This window comes from Equus przewalskii, chromosome 24 (genome assembly GCF_037783145.1).
Source record: "Equus przewalskii isolate Varuska chromosome 24, EquPr2, whole genome shotgun sequence".
Classification (NCBI taxonomy): domain Eukaryota; kingdom Metazoa; phylum Chordata; class Mammalia; order Perissodactyla; family Equidae; genus Equus; species Equus przewalskii.
In genome coordinates this window covers 29241118-29262687 of record NC_091854.1, presented here as the reverse complement: position 1 = coordinate 29262687, position 21570 = coordinate 29241118, and the positions used below count along the sequence as shown (strand labels likewise).

Genomic DNA, 21570 nt, shown 5'->3' with positions numbered 1-21570 from the left:
ATCTTCACTGTAGGAATTATCTGACAGATGGAATAGAGTTTTTTGTTGATAGAAGGAAACTGTGTTACTGAGTATCTTAGAGATACATTGATAAATTTTTTTCTCTCACATCTGATTTCTTTTTTACCAGGCTTCATGTGGGTTATATTTTCTTCATCAGTTATCACTCCTAATTCAAACAGTTATATAAACAAGATTTGTTACAGTCAAAATTGAGACATGTTCCTTTGAACCTGTATCTATTTTGGTTACAAAATCTCAACCACACGTTAACATTTTCTTAAATTTATCTAAATTATCATTTATACTCAACAGAGTATATTATAATCATTTTTTATTCATCTTAGTATCCTTAATACCTAGGATGGTCTTTGTAACATAGGCCTTCAGTAAGCATTCGGTGGCTGAGTTATTAAGTGGGTGCAGAATTGTATTCACAGAACAGGAAACTTGCATCAGTGTCTGGGCATTTGGCCTTGGACATGCTGCTTAACTTCCTTTTCTCCTCATCTATAAAACAGCAGTAGTAGAGCTTATCTGTACAGAGCCTGTTGGCGAAGGTTTCCATGCGATAGTTTGATCTGTAGCGTTTAGCAGCATGGTGTCTGGCATGCAGTAAGTGCTCAGTGAGTGGCATTTTCAATAGGTGGTTAATCTTATCCATTATATTTAGGTTTTATTATTTGGATTTTCAGAAAGCATCAGTTTATCCTCTTATGCTTGCAAGTGACAAAAACCCAGTTCAGTTAGCTTCAGCTAAAAAGAATTTACCTAATTGCTTTACTGGAAAGTTGTGGCTGGTCTGGTATAACTGGAGTCAGGGGTTTTTTTGATATCAAGTGTCCCCTCTCCCTCTTCCCTTTATTGTCAGGCAAGCTAAGATGGCTACAGGGAGCTCCTGGCTTACTCTGTACATGTCCTTGTAGCTAGTAAACGAGTCAAAAAGAGAACTTCCCCATCTTTCTGCTTCAGCAAAAGTCGTAGAGAGAGCCTCTATTGACTCAGCTTGAGTCACACCCAGCCAGGAGTAATTACCATGACCAGAGAGATAGTGAGTACTCTGGCTCATCCTGGCCCATTTATCTGTTCTTGAGGCTCCAGGGGGTGGTGTCAGCCCCACTCAGACCGTATGGGAAGGGTTAAGTTCCCAAAGAAGTGCTGGGTAGATGAAAAGCATGATTTTTAAAAGTTACGTGTATTTTATTTTCTCCCATGTACTAAACTGAGTAAACACTGCAGCTTTCTGATAAGACCAAATAATTTGAATGCTGGTAAACATCCCAGAGTGCACAGGATACCCCCCATCCCCCGAATTATCTGGCCAAAAGTGTCAGCACTGCCAAGATTGAGAACCCTGGACTAAATTAATTGGGGCTTAGATGGGCTACTTAGGCAAAAAAAAGTCAAGAGAAAGGAACAAGATGTTCCCAGTCAGATTTTCATGCCTGCATGATGTAAATTTTAAAGTAAATGGCAGCTAGGGATTAGGAAGCAGTGAATAGGACCATGTAAATTGTTGTTTCTGATGAACATCTGACAATCTTTTGATTCTTCATTTACTTAGTGAAAAATGCACACGTGCATTACCCCTAGTTGATGAAAATAATACTGTTGAAACAGGCAGTCCATGTAACCCATATATAGGAAAACTTCAGCTAGACAACTTAAAATTCATGTCACCAATCAGTGTGACTTTTTAAGAATGGAAATTTCTGTTGTAAACCTTGTTATTACGCCATATTGCTGATTATGGATCAGCATTTTTATCCTCGTAATATATTGATTAGATAGACTTTTTACTTAGGCATTAGAAATAGAACAACACTTTTTGTTTTGTTTTACTAAAACTAGAGCTTAGTAAATAGACATTTATTCATTGAGAATTAATTTCCCAGATTACAGAAGTTTGTTTATGGTTTTGTGGCGGTGATTTCTCAGCTTTCTACACTAGCTCCCCACCTGCCCACACACACACACACACACACACAATGAACTCTTAAATTATTTTGACGACTCATTGCTTGTCTGACAAGCTTAATTTAATTATTTAGAACAGCATAAGAAGCACTTCCCCAGCTAATCTGTGTTAACATACTGGGTGAGCTCCTGCCTTCTGAACTTTCACTTATTTATAATCATATATAAATTATGTCTTCCTGTAACACAAGGTGGATATATTTATGGTTGTTTCTTAAAAGTTGTATTATTTTGGCATGATGATTCATTTAGAATGAAATAGTTTCAGAAGATGCGGTTACACTTTGGTGATAGTGATCTTTCGAAATCCAACATGTTTGTGTCACTTTATATAATTAAAGAGTGTTTTTTTCTTTCGGTTGCTATTATAGTTTTTTCCTTCATACCGTATTTATAGACGTTATTTCCCCTCTGTATTTTAGTGTGTTGTATCATAGTAGTTCTTCTGAATTTTTGATTTCTTGGCATTTAGTCATTCTACAGCAGACATTTAATAAATATCAACTGCCTTGCCTGTTTTATTTAGATTATAGTCAGAGGTCATTTTATTTAGAGCGTAAACTTAATTGGAAAAGAATTTGGTCTGTTTCTGGAACCAAAAAAGGCAGTGGTTTATTCTCTGTGGAAATGCTGATTGTTCTCACTGCATGGTCATTTTTTAGTATATTGTAATTGCGTAAAACGAGCATATTCTCAGGGGTAGCCTATTTGGCTATCCAGTCCCAGTTTTAGGAGTCTGGCTTGTCATTTGGTACCATCTGGTGGTGTTTGTGTACTGGAAGAACACTGGGGACTCAGGGACCCACCCTCCATTTTCCTCTTCCTGGTCAGGGTTTTAAGGCCTTGTCCAGCCCCACCCATCACTCCAAAAAAATAAGAACTGTACTCTGCTCCCTTTGGGGAACAGAGGCTGAGCAGAGAACAGAATCTAAAGCAGTGTATCCAAATTCACTTTATCGTGAGAGTCTTATTGTATTTACAGTTTAGAGTTTCACTAGGATTGGACCAGCAGGTTAGAAAAGGAATGAGGTTTACTAAGGAAAATTTCTAGATTGTCCTTGAGCTGTACTTTAAAGAAGAGTGTCTGTTTTAGGAAACAGAAAGGTAAAAAAGAATGTTTTAAAGTGTATGTGTGTGATGGTGGGGAAGAAGGTAATTTACATGAAAACACTTAACATAGTGCCTGGTACATAGGAGATGCTTAATTTGCTATTAATTTTTTTTCCATAACATGAGGGACTTTGACACTAATAGTTATCATTTGTCCCTTAAATTCAAAGTCTTTTCTCCAGCTGGCTCCTTCTTATTGGCATTTAAATGATTATGTCTCCTATCTTTAAAAATCAACAAACAAACAAAACTGGAAACTTTGTTCAGCTGTAATTCCTCTAGCTATGGCCCTATCTCCTACATCACAACCTAGCTTTTCAAGAGTTTTCTCCCTTTATTTCTTCCGCTTCCATTTACTCTTCACTCCTCTCCAGTATGGCTTCAGCTTCCATCTCTTCACGGAAACAGTTTTTGAAACATTGGTGGTAAATCCAGTGCACCTTCTTCAGTGTTCATCCTGGTCGCTTGGCGACATCTGAGCAGTCTCCGTGCTGGAAGCGTTTGCTTGCCCTAGGTGCTATGGTGACGCGCTTTTGGTCCTCCTTCTGTCTTGGGGCTGTTCATTCTTAATTTTGTCTGTTTTCATCTTCCTGTTATACTTCCACAGTTTCTCATCTTAGGTTCTCCTCCTTTTCATTTTCTAGATTTTGATGAGATTTAGGTTTTAATCTTAGCATAATGGAAATTATGATGAAACCTAAATGGCTTTTTTAAAAAGGAATGACTTTTGTTTTTATGAAAACAATTTATGCTCGTTATAATACATTTTCAAGCATCATAGAAAAATATAAAGAAGGAAAGAAAAGTTGTCCCAAATCCTACCACCAAGAAATAAGCAGTATTCACATTTGGTGAGCACTGTTTTAGACATCCCTTTTCAAAAATTAAATTATAGCTAACATCCATTGAGACTTACTTATGCCAGGATTTTTTTAAAGTGCTTTAAATCCTTACAGCCCCATGTGGTTGAGTTTTTATCCCATTTCACAGATGAGGCAGAGAGAAGGAAGTAACTTGCCCAAGGTCATACAGGTAGTAAGTGGTAGCGGTGCTCTTCAAACAGAGAGCGTGGAATTTGGTAAGCTCCAGCTAAGTCACACTGGATCTGAAAGGGGCATAGAGGTGGTACCCGTCTGTTGAGTTTGCTTAAGTTGCTTAGGCTGTAAGTGTTTCCCAAGAACAAAAGCACGCAAGTCGTAGCACCCTGCTTCACCTCTCCGCTCCAGTATTTTGGCTCTAAGTGTGAGTTATTTGTTCAGTGATATGTTTTAACGCAAACTATCAAGTTTTGGCATTTTATTATTAACATTATATTTTACTAATTTAGTATATGAAAATGATGATCAGCTCCTGTGGGACCCTAAGCACTTAGCAGAAGATAAAGTGATTGTGTTTCTCAAGGATGCGTCTAGAAGAACGGGTGATGAGAAAGGTGTAGAAGCAATTCCTGAAGGATCTCACATAAAAGACAATGAACAGGTACATGAATAAGAAATAACTAGTGTAATTTTCCCAAAATAAATTAACCATATAATTTATAAATGTAAATGCTTTCACATTCAGTGTTATTGTTCTAGCCACAAAATTCCAGTAACGTCATCAACAGGGAATATGAGACGTTAATCAACTCAAGATCCCATTGTTGACACACTCTCTCCGTTGATAGAGTTTCAGCTCAAATAAACAAACGAAAATCTTGGTATTTCATTTTGCCTGTATATGTTTTTTGTTAGGCTTTGAGGTTCCTTTGGATATTCCTGAAGGTCTGTGGACATCATCAAGTTGGGAATATACATCTGGGATAATGATATAATGCACATGGTCGACCAGTGCCTACCACAAACCTAATAACAGCATTATATTTTTTTTACCTTTTTTCATCAATGTTTTTCTTTTCTGATTTGTTTTAAATTATCTTAGCATAGGAACCCCAAAATCCCAAAAAGGAAGGATTTGTGATTTTTATAAAATGATTTGTTTTTATTTCTAAATTCCTGGGATACTGTGGCTGCCAAGTTATTCTACATATTTAGAGGCAGTTAATTATCAGGATTGAATTAATGTTTGTTTTTCCTTCGTGTTCTCTTTCATTCACTAGAATTATTTGTCCTCTAGACAGAAGGAAAACACACACTGGATTCTGGAAAAGCATTTAGTCTCTTAAGAACTTGTAGCCTTGAACTGTTCATGGTTCTGATCACATATTGAGGCCTTTTATTTTTCTAGGCATTATATGAATTGGTTAAATGCAATTTTGACACAGAAGAAGCATTGAGAAGATTAAGATTTAATGTAAAAGCAGCTAGAGGTAAGCATAAATATTAAATTTTTGTTTTCATGATAGAGCAGAAATTTAAAACTTAAGCTCTTCAGTTTTAACTAGGTGTATCCTAAGTTTAATAATACTGATCTTTTTGATTTCAGTAAACAGGTGCTTAACAGCAAATAACACATTATAACTTGTTAAATAACTTGTGTATTACACAAGTATTATACACATGGGGAATGGGATTAAGACTGTCCCTTCCTTCTTTATGGGAAAATAAGGCCAATTAAGTGAAAATACACAATGCCTTTCAATTCTAAGGCATTTTAATAAATATTTTCTTCTTTGATCTTGGTGTAGTAGCCCTATGAGCTAAGTAATGTGAAAGATGTTATTTTCATGTTAAAGTTGATGAGACTGACATCTCTGAACTGCAGTAGCTTAGCTGAGGCAAACGTAACTCATAAACATGAAGCCATAACTAAAATCCAAGTTTTTGGTGTTTTTTAACTCTAAACTGGCTCCTACCCTGCTTCACTGAGAGCACTGTTGATACATCATTATGTAACAAATGGAAGATACATATTCATTCAGCAACATTGGGAGGCCCACTAAGTTCTGAGGGCGTTGCTGGAAATAACATCTCTGCCTCACGGTGCTCAGAGCCTGGGAAGGGATGCTGAAAAATAGAAGTCCTGAGTTCCTCCAAGGAGGATGAGAGGTGGCCATTCAGACTTACTGCAGTGGGACTCAACCTAGTGGGGGAAAGGGTGAGGATGTTTGGGAAGCTTCTAGAACAAAGTGATATTTTTGCTGGGATGGAAAAGGGGGTGAGGTGGGAGGTAGGAAATAACGCTAGGCAAAGGGAGCAGCGTGCACAAAGTCTAAAGAAAGAACAGAGCAAGTTTAAGGAATTGAAAGGTGGCCAGTCTAGTTGGATCACGAAGAATAGAAGAGAAAATGGCCTAAGTTGAAGTTAGAAAGTTACTGACCAAATCATCCAAAATTTTATTAAATAAGGAGTTTTCATCACTTTACCTTTTTGTAGCCATCAATAATAGAGGTCAGGAGTAAAATACTTCCTTCATTGTTACCAGAAGGTTACACTTTTATTTGCAGCTTTGTTTGTTATATGGAACATTTGGGAGAGTATTGCTTAACAGTTTTTCCCTCCATTTTGTCAGAGGAATTGTCTGTTTGGACAGAGGAAGAGTGTAGAAATTTTGAACAAGGGCTCAAAGCCTATGGAAAGGATTTTCATTTGATTCAGGCTAATAAAGTAAGTAATGATATTTGTTCTTTTACTATAAGAAATTTAACAACTCTGATCATCTTATATCTTAGTTATTTTCTGATAGTAAAGGTTCTATGATGAATATTTTAATATATTCCTATTTAGGGAATTCTTATAAAAAGCGTGTCTAGACTTCCTGCCGTACATTTGCCAGGTGACTGTTGGCAGTGTGTGATATTGGAAGCCTTAAGAATTAGACTCATTTACAAATACGTTCCTCAGCTTCCAGGTGGGACGTGTGTGTGCAGTGTAACTATTTAAAGCTGTTTTCCACATACTTGTGACAGATTTTTTTAAGGAGCCTCTTGAAAATAATTTTGAAACTTTAAAGCTTTTTTTTTTTTTGAGGAAGATTAGCCCTGAGCTAACATCTGCTGCCAATCCTCCTCTTTTCCCTAAGGAAGACTGACCCTGAGCTAACATCTCTGCCCGTCTTCCTCTATTTTATGTGTTACACATGCCACAGCATGGCTTGGTGAGCACCCACACCCACACCTGGGGCCCGAACCAGCAGAGCACACGAACTTAATTGCTGTGCCACCGGGCCGGCCCCCCTTAAAGCATTTTTAACGTGATGTTGTGTATAATTAAAATATTTTTTAAATTTGCTTAAGTCCTGATCTAAAATTAGATACTTAATATTTAATTTGGTTTTAATTAAGATTCAGTTTTCCAGAAGAATACATATCTGAATAAGTCAGCTTTCTTATACATTATTATAATTTTATAATTTGAAAATTTTATTTAACATTATTTATCACTCCATATGGATAATATCAATCATACAATGTCAGTATGTACCCAAAAGGACTTCATAATTACTTGCAGATTTATTTTTAGGTTTAATTCTTTTAAAAACTGAAATCAGGTAAGATTTTTAACGGTAACTACACAAATATAGAGAATAGAAGAATGTTTTGTTCTTATAGGAAATTAGAACAGGCAAAATTACAATCTCAGAGTTAAAGTGTAGGAAATTAAGTAATTTCTAGGCTTATGACTATCACTGTTTTAGTGAATATAAATGACAAGGAGCTTGGCTTTACACATTTCCATAAAGATAGCGTCTGAGTTTTGTGTGATGGCTTCTTTGAGATGTTGTTGAAAAGTATCTGGGCTTGCTTACGTCTGAGGCTCTACATAGCTGGTCACCACATCCTCCTTTTTTATACCTCTGGATGTGGTTGGAGGTGTCCACTTGATTGTTTCAATACTTATTTAACAGGATCTATTTTGTGTTCTATAAATAAAATAGTTGTTTACAAATCCTCTGAGTTCATTTCTCTTAGTTCTGTTGTGCGTTAACTATTTTACTCTTGATTATCTTATTTTATTTTGGTATTTGACATCAGACATAACTAATAGAGAAATTTTGAGTCTTAGCATTAGTATCAGAAATCTATCTCTACCCCTTAATGTTGCATCCAGATCATCTGATAACCTCCAAAAAGTGAATACTGTATGAAAGGAGTACATTATGCTAGTGACTGGCCATGTATGTTCCTGATTGTTTAAAAAAAAAAAAATAGGGGCCAGCCAAGTGGCACAGCAGTTAAGTTCACACACTCCGCTTTAGTGGCCCGGGGTTTGCTGGTTCGGATCCCAGGCATGGACCTACACATTGCTCATGAAGCTGTGCTGTGGTAGGCGTCCCACATATAAAATGGAGGAAGATGGGCATGGATGTTAGCTCAGGGCCAGTCTTCCTCAGCAAAAAGAGGAGGATTGGCAGTGGATGTTAGCTCAGGGCTGATCTTCCTCAAAAAAAAAAAAATAATAATAATGGATTGTTTCATGATTGAAAGGGATGACATTTTGGATAAGAGTTTTCTAGCGTTCCTGCTTGAATTCAAACACTTTTGACCAAACCACGCTGGATTACCTTTGGAGGGGACCCCTTCAGTGATAAGCTGATGTAACTAGCAGCAGCAGCAACCTCCCAGAAATCCCCGTTTTTAAGAAATACAAGCTTACTAGGTGACTTGAAACTACTTAAGTGACTTGGAACTACTAGCCAAAAATGTGTTAATGTCATATAGAAAATAAGACTTTGATTTCTTTATAAATGTCTGGGAAAGTGATATTTTGGTGTTACAGAAGTCAGCTGACCTGCACGTAATACACTAGTTGTCCTAGTGAACAAAGGGAGGACGGTGATTCTTTAAGAGGCAGAGTAGTCGTCCAGTGAAGTCATTGACTTTGTCTTCACACCTAGAATTGAATTTTGGATCTTATTCATAAGTTCTATTATGGAGGCTTATTTTATTGAGGATTTTTCATAATGTTAAATTTGCATGCCTTAAAATGTCTTTACAGTTCTTGTTTTCAGTAAAGTACGGTTGACTTGGCTTGTATCTATCTAGAACTAAGACTCTGAAGGAGGCAAAAAAGAACTTGAGAAGATGATTTTTTTTTTTAAAGCCCTAGAGCAACATGGGCCAACGTTATAAAGTACAAGCAGAGGGGAATAAACAAAAACCTGTTTCAGGTGACAGTAAGGATGTCCGCAAGTTGATCTTAGGATACTTGCTTCAAGATCAGAAATTTATGGGTTAAAGCAGTATCATCTTGCATCCCAAACACTCACGCCAGATACCTTTTCTCCTTTTAAACTCCCAGTAGTTTATTCTATACATCAGCCCTACCAGCTCTGCAAGATAAGTAGTGAAAAGGGGGATTTTTGTCAGCGTTAGTTGCCAGTCCAATAGGTGTTGAACGTTATGAAAGGGGAAACATTCAGTTACACAAATAGGTATAGCACCGTAAGCCAGTGGAATAACTTAGTCAACAAAGCATTAGCATTATTATAATAGCTCTTAACTCGCTGTGGAATATTCTCAGCCTTTCTAGAAAGTAAATTAATAGTCTGGATCACCACTGCGACTAGTAAGAGAATCTTTACATGGAAATTTAAATGTAGACTCCATAGGTGCTCTGTGAGTAGAAGTATTTGTAAACTATGTATAGTATTATTTTAACTCAAATACTACTTCCAAACATTTTCAATAGACAAGTATTTATTTTTGTAGTAAAGATGATAACCTTTTAAAAAACATAATGCTAAATATCTGAAGACTGAATGAATACATTGCCAATGTATTATTTCTCTTAATGGGGGTTTAAAAAGAATAGTTTTTAACGCAGCTGCTGCAGTGTTGTATTTTATACATAGTATTGTATATTATTACTTAAGGACCAGCTAAATTTATTTTCCAACTTTAGATATTTTTCATGAAATAACTCCTTTAAAGAGATGATTCTTGAAAACTATTTGTTTCTTACAGGTTCGAACAAGGTCAGTTGGTGAATGTGTAGCATTCTATTATATGTGGAAAAAATCTGAACGTTACGATTTCTTTGCTCAGCAAACACGATTTGGAAAAAAGAAATATAATCTTCATCCTGGTGTCACGTGAGTTTTATTTTTTCTTTTGAGTCATTTTGTTGTTAAGCTTTTCTAAATTTCTCGAGAAAATTGTAATTTTTAGAATCTTCATTTTTGAATAGGATAGGAGTTCACGTTGGTTTAGATATATCCGTTTATTGATAGATCTTCTTGGGTCATTTAGACTTTTCAGCGTCTTAGAAAACACTGTAAACTACAGTTCATCCTATTTGAGACAAGTGTGTCAAAGTAGATGTTAGAGTGTAAATTTTCAGTAGTTTTCCTGAGAGAAGAGGGATCAGAATAGCTGTGTAAGCATGCTTTTGTTAACTTCTGTTCCATTCAGTATAAGCACATACAGTTTTAATCTGGAAACATTGCGAGAGCAGTGAGAATCGGAAAGGGAGACTGTCTTTCCTAAAACTGTACAGTCGTATGCCTAATAGAGGCCCTTCAAAGAGGAAGGAAAATTAAAATTTTTTTAATCCAATTTACTTTTGATCCTGAGAATCAAAATAAGATTTGGGTATAGATGATATAAAAGGGAAAAGACATAGGGATATAATAAATCAAGGTCAAATTGCCTTTTCTTTTTTGTTACAAAGTTTCTTACAGAGGAAAGCATATGTGCATGGTGACTTCTCTTTTCCTAGATTTCCCGAAACCTTTCCTCTAACAGAAATAATGTTTAGTAATTAGTAATGCAACTGTAGCTTACTCCCAGGGTTAGCAGTATGGGTTGTTAGTATATGCACTCTTTATGCAAAATGCCTTCTGTCTGTTGCGGTCCCTGCACACATTCTCTTATCCTCATTCAGTCTAGCTTGGAATGAAACACTGTCCCCACTGCCACTAGTAATTTGTTACTTAACTACATAGAGCATTGAACCCTTTGTCTCACATAAGTTCTAAAATACTGATGAATTGTTATAGTAGAATTAACTTTACTATACTGTCCTTGATTATTCCCTGTTTATGGAATAAAAATAATTCACAGTTGTGACTTCATTTGGCCAAGTGTGCACCAGTAAAGTTCTGGAGGCTGGCCCAACAGCTGCCTTTGAAAGATGTGTTTACATGCATATTTGATTATGCTTTTCAAACTAGGGTCCTCGGCTGGCCTGTTTCTTGGTTATGTTCATTTGCAGGTATCACTGTTTATCACTTCCCTGGAGGATCAAACACTAAAATCCAAAACAAAACTATCTAGAACGAAATAAATGGATATTATTGCCCCTGGAAATCATGGGACATTGGACTTTGTGCCTCATCCCCCTTTATTCAAAGCTTGTGATGGCTAGTGTGCAATTTCATATATGACAGTATTCCTAATTTTATATAATTGCTTAAGCATGTTATCAATTTATAGTTACATTTTTTTCTGGATTATTTATTAATAGTGGTGAGGCATAATGTAGAACTAGATATAGCTATCTAGTCTTCAGAGTATATCTTAAAATAGTCACAGTTTTCAAGCTATTCTATAGGGAAAAGCAATAGTAACATCTTTCATTTTTTTCACCCATTTCAGAAATAATGTTCACACACGAACTACAGGCAATCTGTCGTCATCAGCAGTAAGAACATAGGAGTTGCCATGCTGGTCAGACCCATGGTTCATCCAGTTTTCTCTTTCAGAAAGCATCACCAAGGGAAGTGGTGTGGGCTGGCTTAGTTGGTCCTCTGTGACGTCAAGCTCGACAGGTTAGGTAGGGATGTGCCGCCAAACATTTTAGTTTCTCTAATATTCTCTTCTTAGCCTCTGAACATTTTTGAAGATACTTCAATCTGTAACTTTGATTCCTCTTAAGGTTAAGGATTCTCTAGGTAGGGTAGCCATAGTTAACAGTAGTCCCATAGCTTCTCTTTTTTTCAGGCCGTCAGAGTTAACAGTGGCCCCTAGTGTGATGGTATGAGGTGACCAGATGTGTTTACCCCACGGCAAGAATACAGTGGTTTCGGAGGCTTTAGTCCTGGGCCGCTGGGTCTTTCCTAAAGGCTTTTTAGCTGAGAGAACTGTAACCTTTCACTCACGCGCACAGTTTTGGCTGTGTGGCATATCCTATAAGAAGCTGTGGCCAGACCGTACGTTTTTTCCAGATGAGCAGAAATTGTGATTTTCTGTACACACGAGATATTTTTTTGCTTTGCTTCCAGGACCTTCTCTTTCTGTTAATAGTTGCACTTTAAGTGACTGCACAAAACATTAATGCCTGCAGACAAAAGTTTGAATGAAGTTTTTCATCTTCCTTTTTTAGTCAAAATCCATAGTTAGAGCGCATTATCCTGAAAGTTATTTGCTCATTTGTCTGCTACATCGTTACCTTCTATCTGTTCACCAGAATGAAGCACACTTGCCACTTCTCTGCCTGCAAACAGCCTCTGAAAGATCCTACTACAGACTCTCTGTTCACTGCCTGGAAGAATTAGTAGCCATATGCAAATCGCAAATTTCACTGTAACAGTCTAGCAAATAATTTTTTTAAAAAAGTAAACATTAACTTAGCGTAACTCCAGTTATCTGAACATTGCTCCAAACTCCTGTATGGTCTACCTGACTCTTCTCCTTCCTTAAGTATTCTGGATGCCATTAATCTTTAAGAAATAACAGTAATTCTTTCGCAGTATCATTGCTATATTCAAGAAACTTTAAGTAATTTTGATATCTAGTGCAACTCTAGCTTCCTTTGCTTGGCTGTTCATGTCCTCCATTGTCCATTCCCACCATACCAAATGTGTCTCCAACAGTCCTTGCTCGTGCATCATCTGTTCCTATTAGCCTTAGCTTCTCAAGTCCCTTAGGCACTCATCATGCTCGTTGCTGCTTCTGTGTGCTTCAGACCTGTTACATAATTGTTCTGTAAAGATGATGGATGGCATAAAGCTGAAGAGGTTGTAAAGAGCGTCACGTTCAATTCCTTCCATTGACAGATGAGGAGAATAAGACCTAGAATGTTAACTTGATGAGCTTGTGGTCTTCCATGGTTCTTTGACATGTGTTTGTGTTGTACCTCAGACTTTGGAAGCTTCCTGCATTCGAGTCCCATGGCCCTGTATCTCTTATATCCCTAGAACGCAGGGGACGGTGGAATCCTGTAGTTGGAGATGATAAGCACAGTTGATACTCTGTGTACACCGTTACTACAGACTTTTAGTCAAGTCTTGAGCCCTTCCTCTGTTTCCTCTTACCCATGTTCTTATTTACCCTGTTCACAAAATTCTGAAATATTCCTCTTAATATTTCTATTATAATTATTCTGGGCGAATTTTAAAATAAATAATGTACTTAAGTTTTTATTGAGCTGCTTCTACTCCATGCCATGCACAACTTGGGTATCGGTGGTGCAGGGATAAACAGACTAAAATGCCTGCCTTCGGGGAATTACTGCATGCAGGCTTCAGCAGACTTTTTCTCTAAAGAGCTAGAGAGTAAAATACTTGAAGCTTTGCAGGCCTTAAGTTCTCTTGCGATTGCTTAGCTCTGCTGTTGTACGAAAGCTGTTACAGACACTATGTGAATGAATGGGTGTGACCGTGTTCCAGTAAAATATTATTCACAAAAACAAGTGGCCGAGCCCACAGTCTGTAGTTTGCTCACCTTCATTCTACTGACTTAATAGCACTTTCTAGCTTACAAGACACTTGCCTACACTTAGGTTATACAACAGCCTGTGTGGTAGAAAGGTCAGGTATTGCATGCATCTTATAGGTACAGGCACTAAACCTCAGAGAGAGAAGTATTTCTTTAGCCCAGATCTTCTAACCCCTACCCAGTGTCAGTCACCACAAGCGTCTTTCCCTGTCGGACAGTTCAGGAGTGACTCAGAGAAGAAGTGAGCTCACCTCTAATGGTATACGCCCAGGAACTTAGTCTCTGGGAGCTCAGGTGTAGCAGAAAGGTAATAAAGCAGGTATTCAGGAAGGTCAGAGAGTGGTTCATTGTTAGGCCCTGTTTGTCTCTGAGGTGTTGCCACAGCCTTCAGATAGCCGTTAGGAGCTTGAAGATCCCAGTCTGTGGCTGTTCAGAAATTCTTTGTACGGCTTCTGATCGACGTCATACCACTCGCTTCGTTTATAAATCCTCTGATTTTAGCTGGGTCCCTCTGAGCACTTGCCTACAGTTTTAAAAGTTTTAAAACTTCATATAGTTGTCTAAAATTTGCTAGTTTACAGCCCTTATCCTTTTTCCCTACAAACATGTAACCAAGGGAGCTTTCCATTTAAATGTTCAAATCCTGGTGTGATAGATGAGGCACTGGAATGAATGTAAGTGAAAATGAGGATATGTTTGTTAATAAAACCTCCTAAATTGAACCTTAATTTTAATTTTCAGCTGTTTTTAATATAAGTAAATAATTGTTTTATTATTTTACTTAATTTTAAGGGATTACATGGATCGCCTTCTGGATGAAAGTGAAAGTGCGGCTTCGAGCCGCGCCCCGTCCCCTCCACCCACGGCCTCCAGCAGCAGTAACAGCCAGTCCGAGAAGGAAGACGGTGCCGGGAGCGCCAGCGCTCAGAACGGTGAGCAGCCCCAGGCGCACTTGTACTTCTTCCTGCTGAGGCGCACTTTGCTGTCAGGAGCCTGGGAAATTCAGTTTTGTTTCTGTTAAACTTCCAAAGCAGAAGTTAAAGTAATAATTGTAAATACCAGATGACAAACATAGTATCAGCATACATAGATACTGACACACAGAGAATAGAAACTATTTGGAAAGAATCCTATTGACATCACTAGAAAGTATCTAAGTTTAATAAAGTCTGTTATCAACGTGTCATTTAAGAAATTTATTCTTTTTAAGTAACATCTGTTTTCTTATCCAGTTGGGATGCCTGGACGTAAGTATTCTTGTTAACTCTTAGACTGAAACTCCAGCCATTTCACATCAGAAATACACAGATATTTATGAAATACTTTGAGAGCTTAATAACACTTGGTCAGGCAAGTGCTTTCAGCATATAGATGAAAAGAAGATAGCACAAGCACTGCTTTGAATATTTTTCTCACTGATAGCATAATGACCTTGAAGGATGAGAAAAGATAACACAGGCATCAGCCTGTGCACTAATATTCTACAGAAATGCTTCTATTTTTATCTCCATGCAAGATGGAAGCAAAAAGCATACTGATAAGTTTGAGGTTCAGATAATGTTCTTGTTTAAAATACACAGTGGACCACAGATCACTGTGCTGATCAGTAAGACCTTGTCAGAGAATTATTTTGATTTCTACTTTTATTAAAATGGTCTTCCTAAGTAAGACAGTTGCCAAGCAGAAAGTAGTAAGCCCTCATTCCTCCCTAGGACACTTGTGGCCTAAAGCTCTGCCCACCTGCGTGCTGATGTGCCAGCCTTCGGGCAGGGGGCTAGTGGAGAGCTCACCTGCCCTGACAGAAGGTGGCAGAGGAACACTGACAGGTTTGACCTTTGTTCTTGCCAAAGGTCTCACACTGGCGCTGCCGAGTGAATAGGCTTTGTTCATTTGATGACCCTCCAAACTTCACCCCTAAAAACAAAGCAAACAAACAGAAATTAGGGCCCAGCAGCCATTTCCTGATCCAGACAGGTTCACTGCCATGATGTCTAACGGCAGCCACCTCCATTCTAAAGTAGAGTAAGCAGCTGAGACTCTGACCTTGGGACTAGCGGTGGAAGCCCAGGAAGGCAGACTGTTGGTACCTCTTCTGTCTTTTCTCGTTTGCTCATAACACCAAATAAATCATTTTCCTTTTTTTCTTTTTGAACCGTTTGATGAGAACATGCAGTTGGTCTAGGAGAGTGTTGTAAGTTACCTATAAATTACTCAGTAGCCCAGAAGCCATTCAAATCAGGTACCTACAATCAAGATTCGCAGGTTTTTCAAAGAAAGGAAGGAACTTTCCAACTCAACTTTGTTTTTATAAGGGTCTTTCTTTCATTAGTGTCTTGAAATCTTTTTTTTTTTTTCTTAAAGATTGGCACCTGGGCTAACAACTGTTGCCAATCTTTTCTTTTCTTTCTTTTTTTTTTTCTGCTTTATCTCCCCAAATCCCCTGTGTACACAGTTGTATATCTTAGTTGCAGGTCCTTCTAGTTGTGTGATGTGGGACGCTGCCTCAACGTGGCCTGACAAGCGGTGCCATGTCCGCGCCCAGGATCCGAACCCTGGGCCGCCGCAGCGGAGCGTGCAAACTTAACCACTCGGCCATGGAGCTGGCCCCAGTGTCTTGAAATCTTATTTTGACCTAATCACAGTGTCACCTAGCTCTTTGGGGTTCCTACAACAGAATCATTCCTTCACTGTCATCGGATGCATCATCCCCGTGTGCGTTTGTGATTTGAGTGTTGGGGAGTATAGAATATTTTCGAGTTGGAGAATATAGAATATTTTCTTTCACCAAAATGTAGTATTTGAGGTTCATCCTTTATACTGAATATTTTTCAGATAATTAAATTTTATCTCCAGTGGTGCATTCTATATTTTACATTAAGTATCCCCAAAATTTTTACTCCCTTTTGCAACTGTAACATGACCTTTTTATTGTTACTTGCTTTTATTAGAATAATTATGCTCTTTCTTTTCTCGCCTATTACAGAGGAATTTGTTTTTACTTTTAGCATTTTCAAGTGTATGCTTGGACTGTTCAAGCATTAATTTTTTAACAGTATGACAGGTTATTTAAATCCATTTAGATACAGCATATGATCTTTACCCTTAAAGCACAATACGTATAGATTTACATTAAGAAGAAAGAAGTCCATGCTGCCCGTGGCCGAGTGGTTAAAAAGTTCCGCATGCTCCACTTCGGCGGCCCAGCTTCACGGGTTTGGATCCTGGGTGCAGACCTACACCACTCATCAGGCACTCTGTGCAGGCATCCCACACACAAAATAGAGGAAGACTGGCAACAGATGTTCCTTCAGGGTGAATCTGCCCCACCAGAAAATACCAAACAGACAAAAGAATACGAAAGTCACGTCATACTGATTTTATATGGCAGTAGAAAACTCAAGCTTCTAAAGAAAATATATTTCTTTTTTTACATGGTTTTTAAAAACTTTTTGGTAAATCTGAATAATCAATGTGCATATCGTTGCTATTTAATTCAGCTTATTTAGCCTACCAGATCCAATGCCTGTTTGTTGTCACACAATACCAGCACGCTTTGAATATTCACCAAATCCTGTTCTGAATTCTTTACATTTGTTAACTTATTTAATCTTCACAACAACCCTGTGAGGTAAACCTGTGATTGTCCTTTTCGTATATCTGATGAAACTGAGGTACAGAGAGTGTAAGTAACTTGCCTAAGGTCACACAGATACTAAGTAAATAGAGCCAGGATTCAGACATATGTTTACACAGATCTGATACCTTCCTTTCTTGATGAAAAGCTGTTTTATAATAGTTTACACATTTAACTTTTTAGTGTTATCAGTTTCATTTATGTTTCTTCCAACTTAGGGGTGTCATCTAATGGACCCGGTGAAATATTAAACAAAGAAGAAGTAAAAGTTGAAGGGTTGCACATTAACGGACCAACAGGTGGAAATAAGAAACCACTTCATGCAGATATGGATACTAATGGCTATGAAACAGATAACCTTACCACTGACCCAAAACTTGCCCATGTGACTGCAAGAAATGAAAATGATTTTGATGAAAAAAGTGAGAGACCTGCCAAAAGGCGAAGGGTAAACAGCAATGGAAAAGAAAGTCCAGGTTCTTCTGAATTTCTCCAAGAAGCCATCTCACAGGGAAAATTTGAAGAACTTGAAAACACAGATGACTAAATTTTAGACTCATTTTACTTTCTTTGAAGTAAATTCTGGCGTGACTTAAATTTTCAGGGTTGATGGGTTACCTTAAAAAGTTGATTTCCTTGAAGCAGTTGGTAAAAATTTGAAAATTTGAATTGAGTCCTAACTTTAGTAAATAAGATTTCATAATTCTGCCTTTTGCAGATTTTTTACTTTAAAACTGTAAAGACCCTTTTAAGAATATAATAAATAGTTTAGTAAATTTGAATGGACTAAAGATTTATCTGTACCTTCTCATTGATGTATTAATCCTAAAATTTCACTACAAGGTACTCTGTGCTTAGTTCGATGGCAGGGAAGAAAAAATCAAGTTCAATTTTCTGCTTAAACAACTTTCTGAGTTTCTTGAAATGTCTTTTATAACAGACATTTTTCTCTCCATACAAATTGAGTATCATTATTAAGGAAACCCTTATGAATCCTGAAAGTTATGCTAGCATGATTTTTTTATATATAGAAGTTTTAAAAATAAACCAAGTCAGGTTTGTGTATGTAAAATTGTTGACATCAATGATGTCTTTCCATATTCTTATCTGGGCTTAAGAAATACATTCTGTATTTTTCCAGATTCTTTGTAGCCTTTGAAAGATTTTTACAGTACATATGTCTTGACTGAGCTGTCCTTTCTTAATACAAAAGCTTGTATAATTTTCTTAACTTGTACAGTTGGTAAACTTTTATGAGAGGAATTGATATTCTGAGTCTGTCAGCTTTCATTTTATTTTGCTAAGGTTTTTAATGACTTTTTAAGTGTGTGTGTAGTAATTAAGTCATGTTTCTTATCCGGGTGGTAAAAGCATTCATAAAGGATTGTGAAAATTTGTTTTTCAAATTTCTACTTAAGGACAAATAGTTTGAGAATTCTGAAATTCAGCGTGATACTTAGATTACATAGTTTGTTTTGCATTTGCTATAATTTTCAAAATTATTTTTGAAGCAAGATAAAAGTTTAATGTTGGCTTAAGTGCTTAAATGTATCATGCTGACCAGAATCCTGTCCAGTTATTTTTATATGCATTAAAAAACCTCCCATTTTTGCATTAAATAGGGGAACCAGTCAAGTGATGTTTAGAAATTGGCACACACAAGGAGTTGGCAGGCAAGAATATTGATTTTATGAGGAAAAGGTGAAGTCAGAAAAGGTTTTCGACTTTTCCAGTTAGAGTCCAGTCCTTCAGGTTTGATGGCGTACATCCAGATGAGCAGCAGACATGCGAAGCCGTCGCTCTGTGTGAGTGCCCACAGGATCGTCCATTCGCAAAGCCTCGCAAGAGTGCCGTCTTATTTTTAGTGCAAAATTCTTGTTAAAAAATGTAGTTTTATACAGCTGATAGACCAACCTATATCCAAACTTTTGTAAAAGATTATTAACTATTCTTGTTTTTATCACACAGGCATACCCCAGATGCTTCTACTAAGTCATTTTTAGCCATCAGTTCAGGAGCCGATGCCTTTTTAATAAGTGTTCTGTGGTCTTGATTTACTGGCTCAGCTGGCTGACGCAATTGAGCAGAGGTTTGCACTGAGCAGTTCTGGTTTAGGCCTTACCCCCATGAAGTATTATTAATATGTTCAGACGGCTTCCCTCCACCAATGTGAACAGCGTTCTTCCCCCCAACAGTGTTAAAAGCCACTTTCCAACACTTGACTTCCTATAATGTACATTCACTGTTGTTACAAACATATCCAAGTAAATCAAAGTTTTGGGTGGACGTGCTGAGAAGCGTGAATTTTTGGTTGTTTTTGTTTTGTTTTACCTGGAACATGAATTTCTCCAGAATGGCAGCTTTAGCAGATGGCCACAGTGCATTTTCTAAATCGGATTCTGTAAAATGAATCCAGAGTATTGCAGCTCTTTGTCAGACGATCTGCAGAAATGTTGCAAACAAATAGTGATGCTGTACTTTTTAAGTTGCAACATTGGAGATGCCATTTTCACCTTTTTTTAAAAGATGTATTTTGTTTGCAGGTTTGTGAAGTTCTTGCAAACTGATATTACAGGAACAATTTTAGTAAATTCTCAGGCATGTTTGCAAATATGGCACACGTATACATATTAGGAAATTTTTTCTTGATCTTTTTAAGGAAAGACATTCCACTATTATAATGCATAATTGCTCAGCTTTTCGTAAAGAAATATTTAATTGTATTTTGTGTTTATACAGGTATTTCACACAGTACTTTGTTCTTCATAATGCAGCCACTATAACTTGATAAGTCATTGCACTACTTTCAGATTTTTACTAATATCATGAATTTGTTTAAGATTTAATACATTTCATAACTCTTGAACTCTTGACAAATTGCATTGGGAAAAGAAGCCTTGTTAATAGTTACTTAGCCTTCTCCACCCCAAACCGCCCCCCTCCCCCAGCAAAGCACTATCATTTTCATTTGGAATGGTGTTCTGTTTTATGATGTGTTTTCAAATAGAGTTCAGAATCTGCAACTCAGTTCAACACAAATCTGTTGAGCGTTAAAATGTATTTGAAGTAATATTTAAATAGGCATTTAAAATTATGAATTACATGTTTTTAAATTTATGCATAGTAATTTTGCACTGTAAAATAATTCCCTTCTCCCATTCCCTGTCTGCCATTCTGAATATGCTTATTAAAATATTTTTTTAAACATGATTTGCCTATGTAATGTTGCGTGAATGATTTTCGTTAGCTTGATTAGCTAGGTTTCGTTTCAGTTTGTATGATGCACATTGTTTACAATGCAAATATATACCATCTCTGTTCCTTCTGCTCCTAGAAGTAGTGTTTCAGGGGCTCCTAATCCTTCTTACCTCATCTTGGGTGATGTCCTTTTTTTTGAGGAAGATTAGCCCTGAGCTAACATCTGCCACCAATCCTCTTTTTTGCTGAGGAAGATTGGCCCTGAGCTAACAACATCGGTGCCCATCTTCCTCTACTTTATATGTGGGATGCCTGCCACAGCATGGCTTGATGAGCAGTGCATAGGTCTGTGCCTGGGATCCAAAACCTGCGAATCCCAGGCCTCCAAAGCAGAGCACGTGAACTTAACCACTACGCCACCCACCCAGCCCCTTGGCATGTCTTTTTGTCTTTGTTTTTCTGCAGAGAAATCCGTGGTCTGTGGACCTCTCTTCACCTGTTTCTCTTCCCCTGAACTATGTAATTAAAAATATTTTGGTCCCTCCTTTTGCCCTGCAGCTCGTATCACATAATATTTTGCAAAAACTTTGTCACAATATTTGCTTTGCTCTCAATGGAAAATTAAGAGTGGGCACTTTGAATAAGTGAGGGTTGGTGCATTTCCATAGGCAAGGTGTGTGCAGGTGACCCCAGGCGTGTGTAACTGGCTCAGTATCACTACTGAATACCAAGTCAGAAATAAAGGTTTTCCCAGCTATAATCCATATTCACAAAAAATGCCATTGTGGAAAACCATATAATATTTACAGGGAGGAACGAGGAACTTCCAAATTCTAACTTTTTATTCTGTCTCTAAATTGACATGTTCTATATCACATGATTCTACTGATTCTTTATCATAAAATCCATTCTGCTCTTTAATAATCGTTTACCCTTTGCAGAATCTTAAAGGGTCATCCACCCCAAGTTATGGTCTGATTGTATGTATTTAAATATCTGAATTAGCCTCTTGATCTTCTATCAGTTTTTTATAACCTCATTTATTATGTACCCTTAGTATTGTACTGGTATCTTTTTAAATTTTTATTAAGATTATGATAGTTCACAACCTTGT

The 21570-nt window shown here is 37.3% G+C and overlaps 1 protein-coding gene across 11 annotated transcripts in view; it reads left to right on the top strand.

The window, feature by feature from the left end:
* The window catches only part of MIER1 (MIER1 transcriptional regulator), a 58770-nt gene extending 38302 nt beyond the window's left edge, over positions 1-20468 (top strand). For all 11 annotated transcript variants that reach the window (XM_070592232.1, XM_070592227.1, XM_070592226.1 and 8 more), the window contains 6 exons: positions 4415-4566; positions 5314-5395; positions 6538-6632; positions 9932-10059; positions 14417-14556; positions 17477-20468. In XM_070592232.1, coding sequence (XP_070448333.1) covers positions 4415-4566; positions 5314-5395; positions 6538-6632; positions 9932-10059; positions 14417-14556; positions 17477-17805 — 926 coding nt within the window. In that variant the 3' untranslated portion in view covers positions 17806-20468. The remainder of the gene's footprint in view (positions 1-4414; positions 4567-5313; positions 5396-6537; positions 6633-9931; positions 10060-14416; positions 14557-17476) is intronic.
* The last annotated feature ends 1102 nt before the right edge of the window (positions 20469-21570 follow it).